Here is a 10,913-nt window from a genome sequence, read left to right on the forward strand (position 1 = left end):
CCAGTTTATTGCTGTTTTGTTTCTGGTTTGTTTCTGTTCTGGTGGTTACTGCCAGTAGAACAGACAATCTGAAATGCATGCAAGACTGTACTTGTATTTTCATGCAGCAGGGAGAGAACTACAATTCTGATGATGGGAAAGACTAGCCTTCAGAGTTTGCCCTGCTGGTAAACTCTGCAGTATCTCCCTGGAGATTTTCCAGCTTGAGAGGGGATGGTACATCTGCCTGTGTGATTACAAGGTGGATCTGTTGACATATCCTTGCTGTTCACTATGGGTATGGCTGGCTGCTTTCCCACCTCAAGCTCACAAACCCCTGACAATCCAATGCATCTATTAACTGTGAGTTACTTCTTTATATTCAAACACCCACCTTAGACGTGGCAATTAAGGTTTCCTTGTGTCTGTGGCTTAAAATGGCACTGAACTTATTGAAGGATGCTTGTGATTAAGGCACTAGATTAAAACTCAGTAGTTCAGCATCTGAAGGGGTCCCTTATACAACATTAGATGAACCTCAGTTCCCCCATCATGAAGGTGGGCAGGAAGGGTTAAAAATCATGTGTGAAAATGAAGTGCCCCAGATACCACCATCATGAAAACTGTAGGAAAAATCGAAACTATTCCTATCAAAATAAGACTAAAAATGTCTTTCTTCTGGATCTTGTTCTGCACTAAAGTTGCATATGAAAACATGTAAAAGAAATTAGATTAATTAAATTTTAATTATGATGATAAATCAGTTAGGTGAGCAAGATCCAGTAAATTTTGAGCCTGTATTCCAGTGGGTGCTGTAAAACCCTAGGATTAATCGACTTTAAATAATGTGTGGTTTTATTAACAAGAACCTGTCTGGGCTCTTCTGTGGAATTACAATAAATCCTTCAAACTGCATAAATTGGAATATGAACCTGCTTTGGGGACAACAGGATTCTCTATGGTAGTATTCTCTTATGAGGAAAAAAGATACACGTCCTGAGGTGCCTCAGCATTTATAACGTTGTTTGATTGGGCTGTTACAAAACTACTCTAATCTAAGCCTTGTACCCTGGGAACTAGAGGTGATGAGATTATGTGATAAAGGTGATTTAGAAGAACAAAGCCTTTTGAGGGAATAAGATCCCTAATTTTATTCCTTTAAAGGGGATTACTTTGTTTTGACTTGTGTTTGACCTTACTCTCTCACTACACGTTGATAAATACCTAAAGATGTGGCTTTGCTGATGTCATTGATGTTTTTGCAGTAAAACTCAATTGGTTCAGGACGATACCTCCCCCCAGAAATGTCACAACAGCACAACATTTTTTACATAACTAAAATTGTGATGCCTCCTGAATAAATAGCATGGCAAATAATGATCATTTCTGATAATTTTTGAACTACTCTATCTAAACAGTGAAACAAAGGACTTGGCTACAGGTGCTGTCTTTATCAAACCAATTTGCCCCTGGCTCACCCAGCTGCAAAGTGTTTCTTTGGCTCAGTGTAGATCTTTGAGTTAAACCATGAAACGCAATCAAAGGAGAAGCACCTGGCTCTGCTGGTATTCCATTAGATTTCTTCGGCCAGTTTGGGTTTTTAGCTCCAATGCCATTATATTGTTTCCTTGTGAGGAAAAAAGCCACATTTTGGAGGCTTGGGTAAGGCTGCTTCCTCCCTGTGGGGGCTCTGGCCTTGCTCATGTCTCTGCCTTCACAGGTGCTTCTGCTGTCAGTCCCTCTGCAGCCCCTGGCCCACGATGAACAGGTCAGGGTGAGAAGCAGATCTGTTGGACTCTCTGATTTCAGGACTGCAGAGGCTGTTCCAGGAGTCACTTGCTTTCCTAGGGCTCTCCTCCAAGCTGCAGAAGGAAAGATGCTTAAGTTAAGAGTCTAATGAATCATGGCTTTTTAAAAACAGCACTGATTAGGCCACATTAACCCTTGAAGCACAAGTGCTGCATGATCCTGTGTCATTCGCTGTTTCCTCCTGTATACATGCTCTTTATATGCACCATCCAGACTTTTTTCTTGTGATGCCAAATGCACTGTACTGTTCCACCCTAAAACTCTCTTGGGAAGAAAACATTTTGTCTGTTTGCTGGATGTGAATCTGGGTTCACTTGCAGATAGTGACAGATTTTAGTGAAAAGTCTTGGTTCGGACTCTGCTGGAGGAAAGGTCTTTGCTCTTTTACGTATCTGCTTAGCATGGTTACTGTGATTTCTGAGTATGGCAGCATGACTGTGAGATGGGTATTTTGGTGGTATAAATCTGCCGTTCTGGAGGCAGGAGAACTGAGGCAAGAAGTGTAAATGATGTTCCTGAGGTCGCACTGGCAATCTCTAGGGGCACAGGGACTTTATGAATCAAGATTGACTACAGCTGTGGAGCTAGTCATGAATAGCTCATGCCATGGGCCTTTGTGCTGAAATGTACCCTCTGTTGCTGTAACTAATTAAAATGGTTTAAGATCAGTGTGGGGAAATATGCCAGTTATCTGGGAATCATTACTGTATTTTAAATACATCAGCTGCTAAACTGAATTAGCTTTCAACTACAAACAAGCTGTTATGTTGCTATTCTGGCTGCTAGGACTTTAGTGATTTGAGCTGCAGAATGAAGAGATTTATGATACATGACTGGTCATGAAACTAATTTAGATCCAAATATCCCCCAGCTGCAGAAGGTTTCACTTGGGCTACTTACTTTGGGCCTCATCCAGTCAACCCAGTCCATTCTCAACCCTCCTTGAACAGTTGCTTAAAGGAAATAACATTTAGTATTTGGTCTCTGCTCTACCTCTTGGAAGATTAGAAGTCTCAATGAAATATTATTTCAATTAACTGCATATGCAGAAATCCTGTTATAGGTTAACAGGATTTCTATGAGCAGAGCAATTGTATATGTTATGCCTCAATAGGATGGCAAGAACTGTTGATTGCTCTCCAATGACCAAGCTTAGAAACCAGCAAAGTTTGTCCATCCGCGGGCTGTCCAAATTGGAACCAATTGTACTGACTTGAGCACTGAAACAGAAACTGTCATCCAGGTACCCTAAGACTAACAACAAAAGCTCTATCTCCAGCCCTAGTTAGGGCTAACAATGTTTTAAGTCCTGATATTGCTTAGAGCATGGGACAGACAGAACACGTGCTTTTGAACGAAGTGCTTTTTTTGCCTTCTAGTGGAGCAGTGAGTGTGCAGGAGACACGCAGATCTGCACACAATACTGACATTTAATGCCTGGCAGTGCTAGCTAGGAAAATGAGATGGAAGCCATATTCACCAAAAGTAATTTAGAATTTCTGCTAAAATGGGGTAGGTGGAAGAGGGGACTCAGCTGCCTGATGAAAAACGTTGCTTGTACAACCTCCTGCCAGACTATCTTTAGCAATCTGCTTCTCAGCAAACAGATGTTTGAATTGGGCATGGAGAAAGTGGAGAGATATTTCCCAGAATTTGGGAGCATGGGAGAAACTGGCTAACTGATTTTGCCTATAAAAGAATGATGATATGGCACGTCTGATTCTGTCTTCCCTCTCTCCTGTGACTAGGGCTTGAAGTTGCTAATACACACCCCTGACAAAAATAACCCAACACATTGTTATATATGGAAATGAGAGGTAGAGCAAGGGAAGGAATGAAGGAAAGGAGACTGATAGCTGGGTGGGAATAGCTTGTGGATTTGAGACCAGATACAAACATCGCCAGAATGAGGAGGTTTAGGTATGCAACATCTGGTTTAGGGAGACATTTTGAAGTCTCCCTCTGTCAGCTGAATGAACTGCAAAGGAGAGGAAGCCCTGGCTGCTTGGTGAACTTGAAGGAGGGAGATGGAGCAGAGTGCAGTAGTTTATCTGTTAGGAGCCCTGTAAGAGTAGGGTTCAGCATCTGTGCATGGGGATGTGGTGCTCACAGCTGTGGCAGCTGCTCTGGTGAAACAGCCAGCAGTGATGCCACATGTTGATTCTTAAAATGGTCCTTCTCTGCCTGCCAGCACATTTGCAGTGATATTTCTATTGGGCCATTCAATGCAAGGTCTGTAAAAGTTTACTCCAGGAAGCTTAAGTGTAAGAAAACACACCTTAAATCAGTGCATGTGGTAATCAATGGGCTTATGTTGATATAAATTTGGACTAACTAAGTAGGACTACTTTTGATGTCTGTTGGTAAGCCAAATTTAGCTCAAGATACATTTTGTTCTTCCAGAATGCTGTATATCATGACACCAGGATATATAATCTTTTTCATGAAAGGGATGATTTTATTTACAGTGGGTTTTTTATATTAAAACCCCACTATAAATGATATTTATATCTGTACGCTCTGGCAGACTACAATAGGAAGGTAATGCACCCCATTGAAGCATAAATTAGCTAACAATTTGTAATTGCCTGGTTTTAAAATTGATCTGTAAAACTGACAGGACTTTTGTCTTGCAAGGTTTGACATAAAGCCTCATTTGAAAAGATTTATTTCTGCTCGCAGGCAGTGGAGTAGGCAAAGCTGACTTTACACAGTACATAGCAACAATAGAAAACCCAGCAACAATGTACAGGGCTCTTAGGAAATCTTCAAATGTCAGAATATAACGCAATATTAGATCTGGGAATGCATTTCCCAGTGGTTTTTTGCATGTTTCGTTCAGCATGTTCCATTACTCTCAGTGTGAAAAACTTTGGTCCTTGGGGAGGGAATGCCTGGACACCCAATTTCAGTTTCTATGACTGTCCCTGTACTTGCAATACACTGAGAGCCTGTGCACTTACACGTGCAATTTTATCTCCTGTTAGGGTTGGTCTTGCAATCCCTACTCATGGGATGATTCACGTGATTTCAGTTAGTCTGTGGGAAAAGCAAAAATATTCCTCACATGAGGAAGGGTTATCTGAGAAGCGTCTTAATCCTCTGGTGCAGCTTAGAGCTTAATGGCTTTGAACATCCTGAGATGCTGAGAAACTAGAATAACAACGCTCTGTCCTGCCAGGCTGCTACACTGATCTCTGAGTATTCCCAAATACCCATTTCTGTTTCCAGGCTGGTTTTGTGCTCATTTTCTTAAAGTGGTAGATAAAATCTAAAGCTAAGCCCGGATCTTTTAGAATTCTGCACCCAGTGGTTGCAAACGTGGAATTAGCATGTGTTCATGTGTTGATCTTTAAACTGACTTCTTCAGAGCAGTGACTCTCCAGTAGCCATGGAGGTTTTCCCACTTCGAAAACTGGGCTTGGGCTGTGTACCCATCAGACTTGAAATCAGCACCTAGATCTGAGAGTCTACCCAAAAAGCTCAGAATTTCAAACTATAATTACATCCATAGAGATCCTTGCCTGCACACTATCTGTCTGTCATTCTTGCCAGCTGATTTGAAACGTCCTGATACAGATTGCTCCATCCCTGGTGGTGTTCAAGGCCAGGTTAGACAGAGCCTTGGGTGACATGGTTTAGTGTGAAGTGTCCCTGCCCATGGCAGGGGGGGTTGGAACTAGATGATCTTAAGGTCCTTTCCAATCCTAACTGTTCTATGATTTTGGCTGAAGAGTTTACTGGATTAGAGGCTGATGTTAGGAAAGATACCCTTCTTCTTGGTCCAAGCTTACCTTCTCATGGTTGTTTAAAGATGTTTGTAATCTGAGGGTTGCTTCAGAGCTTTTAAGAACTGAATGTGAATATCTTGGTCCTCCATGTAAATAAGGGGGGTTCTGTGCCCTGAAACCAACACTGAATTTTTCCTGGGGTGCCTGTTACAGCAGATGCGTAAGTTTCAAGCTTGAGCAAGCTATGGAATGGCTGAATCAAGGGAAGGGATTCAGACTGGTAGTATTCTGAAATCTGGGGCACGACAACAGAGTAAAATATTTGAGTTGGAAGGGACCTACAACAATCGTCTAGTCCAATTACGATGCTATCGCTGCCTAAACATCTGCACATGATGTTCATGTGACCTCCATATGAACAGGGCGCTTTTCTGGGCAATCTCTTTAACGACATTAAAGTCCCGTAGGGAGTTTAGAAAGGCAACACAGTGCTGTATTTCTGCTTTCTTGGCCTAAAGTGGAGAGTTTCTTACCTTGCTTGGTTAAGTGCAGGTTCACTGCCAGATGTTACAGGAGCTGGAAGACGAAACTGCACCCCTGGTCGGCGGTCAGAGTAACTTCTCCTCACGAATGGCTGAGGATTGGCAGCGCTCAGGGACAGCTTTCTGGCCCGGTCTCCAGGCTGCCGGAAAAACAGATTGCTCTTTTGGGAAAGTGGTGAAGCTTCAGGCTGGCTGGTCACCTCTGCAGCGGGTTTTGTGGGTACCGGTGGAGTTCTGGCTTCAAATAAGGAAGATGTGGCTGGGCAAAATATTGAACGGACATTGCTGCTCCTCTTGGAGGAGGAAAGCTGGTGCTCGTCCCCAGCATCCAGCCCAGCTCTCGGCCCCCTGTAGGAGCAGGATGGGGAGGTTGGTGGGGAAGGAGTGATGGGGAATGAAGGAGGGCTCGCGTCTCGGCGGTAGGCTGGGGAGCCCAGCAGCTGGTGTGGCGTTGGGGAGCTCTGCTTGTGCCTCATGGGAGGGCTGAGGGGTTTTCGCTGGGGTGGTGGAGAGGGTAGCTTCTTCTGTAGGGGTGGGCTGGGCACCCTGGGGCTAGAGGGGGGACTGGGTTTCCTCTGCATGGTGGGTGAGCTCAGCTGCGGGTTGCTAGAAGGCTGCAGAGTGTGCCTGTGGTGCGCTGGGGGGCTGAAAACCCGTTTCTCAGTTGGTGGAGAAGGCGTTCTTGTTGGGGAGACCCTCCTGGCAAACGCTGAGCCTTTTTCGTTTCTCCTGAGTGAGTCTGGAGAACCACGCTTCTGGTATTGCATTGAAGTTGCAGGTGAATCCGGCTCTTTGCTCTCTGAGCTGTTACTGTGTGGCTTTGAAACCCCACTGGGATTTTGAAGAGGAATAATTTTATGGGTTTGCCTGTACAGATCTGCAGCTTCTTTTCTCTGGGTTGCCAGTATCTCCTCCTGGCTAGGGATGTGCATGTTGGTAGGGTTCAGCTCCAGGGAGTACTTCTGCACTTTCTCATCCCCTGCTCTGGTAGTCCTTAGACCCTTATTAGCAATCACACTGGGGCCGCTGATACTTTTATTTGGCAGTAAGTCAATGGACTGAAGGGAGGCTTTCATTTTTGGGGAAACTTGTGATCTCTTAGTAGCGTGAAATTCTGTTTTGGTGAGCTTTTTGGCATCTTCTGAAGAGTTTCCTTCTATTCTTGCAGTTTCTTCAGGCTCAGATAAGTCAGAATAAGTGTCCATTAACATTTCAGGTGGTGGTGGTGGCAGGTTCTCAGTGTCTACATCAATCTCTTTCTTTGTGTCCTTCTTGCTTAATTCTGCAGCTGGTGCAAGAGGAAAGGCATTTGGAAAGCTAGAATAAACTCCACTGGTGTTTGAAGAGTTTGTGTCTTCTACTGGTGAAATACGATGCTTAAGATTTAAAGGTACCAGGCCTCTCTGAAAGGGAATGGTGGGTGGGATGACTGGAAGTCCAAATTTTCTGATGCACTTTATTGGTCCTAAAGATCTTAAATGTGCATCTTTCACAAGATTGTCAACAGGACTGAATGTTTCAATAAGCTTTTTGACAGACTGTCGGGGGGCACAGCTGCTGCCACTGAGCATTTGTGCTCCAGGAGGCTCCTTTTCATTGCCTCGTGATGTCTCTTGGGTGGGGACAGCAGCTCTCAAAGGCTTCCTGCCTTTTTCTTCATCCAGCTGATGGGCAGGATTTTGGTCGACCATGAACAAAGGGACTTTATCCTGGTTAGGCAGAATGCTGAAATCTTTTGAGAGGCACGCCTTCAGTTTGCTGGAGGACCTAGGTGTGTTTTGCTCATCCTGCAAAAAAAGTGCTGTTCTTGATTTCCAAGGCTCTGGGTTGTTACCTGTATCCTTTTCATAAAACATTTCTAGCCTTTTGCTGAGCTCTTTCTGAGTTCTCTGAAGCTCTAAGAGGGTTGGGTCCTCTGCCTGGCTTCTGAGGGATTCCTCTGACCTGGACCGTCGTTGTTTCCTGACAGTTTTCTGGCTGCCCGTTGCTGTACTGGGCCTTGTTGTTTGGACTGCTCTTCCACTGTCATCCTCTATCCATTCTTTACACCCAGATTTAGCTGGAACAAACTTGATTTTTTCACTGATGGCATCTTTCATCTTCAGAATAATCTCCTCTGTCTCCACATTCTCTGTCCTTTTGATGGACTGCCTTTGTGTGTTATCAGTGACTGCAGGTGAAGACAGGGGCCTCCTTGGCGAAGCATCCTTCCCCATTTCTGATGAACTTGTATTGTCATCCTCCCCCAGGGTGCTCTCTTCATCGTCATCTTCAGAAGGAAAATCTGTTGATTCGCAGATTTTGAAATGTTCACCTTCCTGAGTAGAGTCAGACTGGAAGGAGTTGTAGGAATGGCTTTTGCTCAAGTTTGCATGTTGGGGCATGGTAGAAATGCCTCCCGGTACTCCACCCTGACAAGATGTTGCTTCCTTACTCTGCATGGATGAATAAACTGTATCTTTAAAATGCCTTTCAAGTACACAGCCACGGGATGCGGCTGTGCCCAGTGACACTGTACTGGTGTGCTTTTGGGACAAATGCCCATGTGTACAGGAATCACAGCTTCCTTGTCCTCCATGCTGGCTGAGAGCACTGAATTCTTTGAGGGATTCATTGTCCACACCAATGCCACTGTCCTCAGAATAGAGAGTCCTGTCATCACCATGGGACTGAGAGGATCCCACTGTTGAGGCTTCAAGCAGCCTTACTGTCCGTAGCAGTCGCTCATCAAAGCTTTGCTTCACTTTCAGTTTTCCTTCTAAATTGTTTGCAGCAGACTGTAAGTAGTTGCATGTCTCCTGCAGGGCATCGGAGGTGAGGGAGGCCAGTGTCCCACTCAGTAACTGCATTTTATTGACTGTATACTGCAGTAGTTGTTGCAGAAGATCAGGGTGCTCCTTCAGATCACCTTTTTCTGCTGGCCAGGCCAAATTCCCACCTACATCTCTGAGAAGATTTTCCCCATCATTGGTGATTTCTTCCAGGAGCTGGTTGATTTCATCGTAATGAAGAAGGAGAAAGCTTACCATCTGCTGCAGGAAGAGCTGAGTTTGGGTAGCCTGGCTGGCCATGTGAAGTATAGTTTCATACTTGGAGAGGTTGGGATTTAAGTAGGCATATGCACTCTGGTGAGCCTTAACAAGCAGTTCAGGGAAATCTACCTTTTTCTCTGTCTCACATAGGGCTGAAATGGACTTCTCTTTAACTTTACTAGGTCGACCTTGCTTTGCCAGCTTATGATTTTTTTGCTTCTTTCCTTTCTTTGGGATTTGCTTCACATTGCTTTCATTCTTGTCATCCCAAATGAAAGCTGATGCTTCTGATTCACAGGAGCTTTGCTTTCTGATCTGTATGGCCTCAGTGATGTGCTTTTGAGATTCAATCAGCTCAGACATCACAGTCTCAGCATCTGTGTCTGTCCTCCGAATTTTCTTGTCTTCCTTGGAAATCTGGGGATCTGGATGAGCCTCAGAAGATAACTGCAAATTATCATTTTTATCCTGTTCTGGTGGTTTAACCTCCTTTTCCCTGAGGTAATCTTTCCCCTGGGTCTCACAGTGGGGGAATTCATCAATATTGTAGCAAGATGAACTTTTAACCAGCAGAGAGATTCCTTTATCTCTTGGATCAATATGCAAAATACTTTTGGGTGTATTCAAAGCCCTAAGACCACTTCTTGCAATAGTATTAGCAATCTCACTGTGAGAAGGTGTGCAGCCCATCCTTTCTCTGTCTTTGGCTGTATTTTTTATTTAAAATCAGATGCACAACGGGAAACAAAAGAAAAAGTCAAACTCACTGTTTCATCCCGAGCTGCAGACAGGCCAGTTTCTCATGAGTTTTCCATCATGATCCCAGTTTTGTTGTCAGTTTTCATTGCTCTTTGCCTTGAAATCTCCCATGCTCACTCCCTAACATCTGTTCTTGAGGTTGTGCACTGTTCCATTCTATAGTCCAGGTCAGGTTTTCTTCTTCAGCTCAAAAAAGGAGTGTGAAAGCTCTGCTGGATTTAGAGCTAATGGATTACGAGGACTTGCATGCCTCACTTCTGTCTTGACAGATGTCCTCCACAAATAAGGTTTTAAGCTCATTAGGGTAAGCAGGCACTAGCCAGTCAGCATCCATGTTGTATTTATAAAGGCAGGTTTTTTCTGCACTATGTTCAGAGGTAAAAGGTCTTAGAACCTAATCGTTTTCTTTTTTTCCCCTGTTGCAAAAACGTAACATACAATTCAGTGCAGAGATCCAAAGGGAGAGATCCAAAGGTTTTGCAACCTTTAAGGGAAACTACTTGAACAGGCGTGTAAATGCCACTGGATACTCCTTAACCAAGACAAAGGTGACCTTCACTGAGCACATACCCCCTGGAGAGACAGAAAATCAAATGGGCTAGAGATGGCTGCTGGACTTCTGCCTTGAAGGTCTTCAAAACTTTCCCTTACTTGCAAGTGACAAGCTGTTTGCTTTTTCCTTCTAAGACTTCCCAACAAGATTTAGATTTATTTCCTTCCCCTCAGATGATCATTCTTGGAAAGTATTTTTCTTTCTCTTTTCTAAATTGCTGAAAATCCAAGCTGTGTGATAACAGAGTAAGTTTTGCAGGTTTTGTTAAGATGGTGTCTGCACCAGTAGAATTCTAACCTGTAGAATTTCAGATTAAAAAAAAAAAAAAAAGAAATGAAAGTTCTTTTTTCCTTACCTTTATTTCTTTTTCATCAGCTGGGGCTCAGTTCTCTTAACTGCATGACTTATTGGTTAAAACTCTTAAGAAAAAAAGCTAACAAAAATGCAGATGCATTTCTGGGACACCCTCTCCCCAAAAAAATCACAACAATAAAACACAAAATGCTGT

The 10,913-nt window shown here is 43.7% G+C and overlaps 1 protein-coding gene across 1 annotated transcript; it reads right to left on the reverse strand.

Moving 5' to 3' along the window:
- Positions 1-1,711: 1,711 nt before the first annotated feature.
- PCARE (photoreceptor cilium actin regulator) lies at positions 1,712-9,783 on the reverse strand (the record flags this gene model as incomplete). Its single annotated transcript, XM_080616088.1, has 2 exons — positions 1,712-1,841; positions 6,053-9,783. The coding sequence occupies 2 exons, from the start codon at positions 9,781-9,783 to the stop codon at positions 1,712-1,714; spliced, it is 3,861 nt and encodes a 1,286-aa protein (XP_080472214.1).
- Positions 9,784-10,913: the final 1,130 nt, after the last annotated feature.

The sequence above is a fragment of the Psittacula echo genome (assembly GCF_963264785.1).
Source record: "Psittacula echo genome assembly, chromosome: 4".
NCBI classification, from domain to species: domain Eukaryota; kingdom Metazoa; phylum Chordata; class Aves; order Psittaciformes; family Psittacidae; genus Psittacula; species Psittacula echo.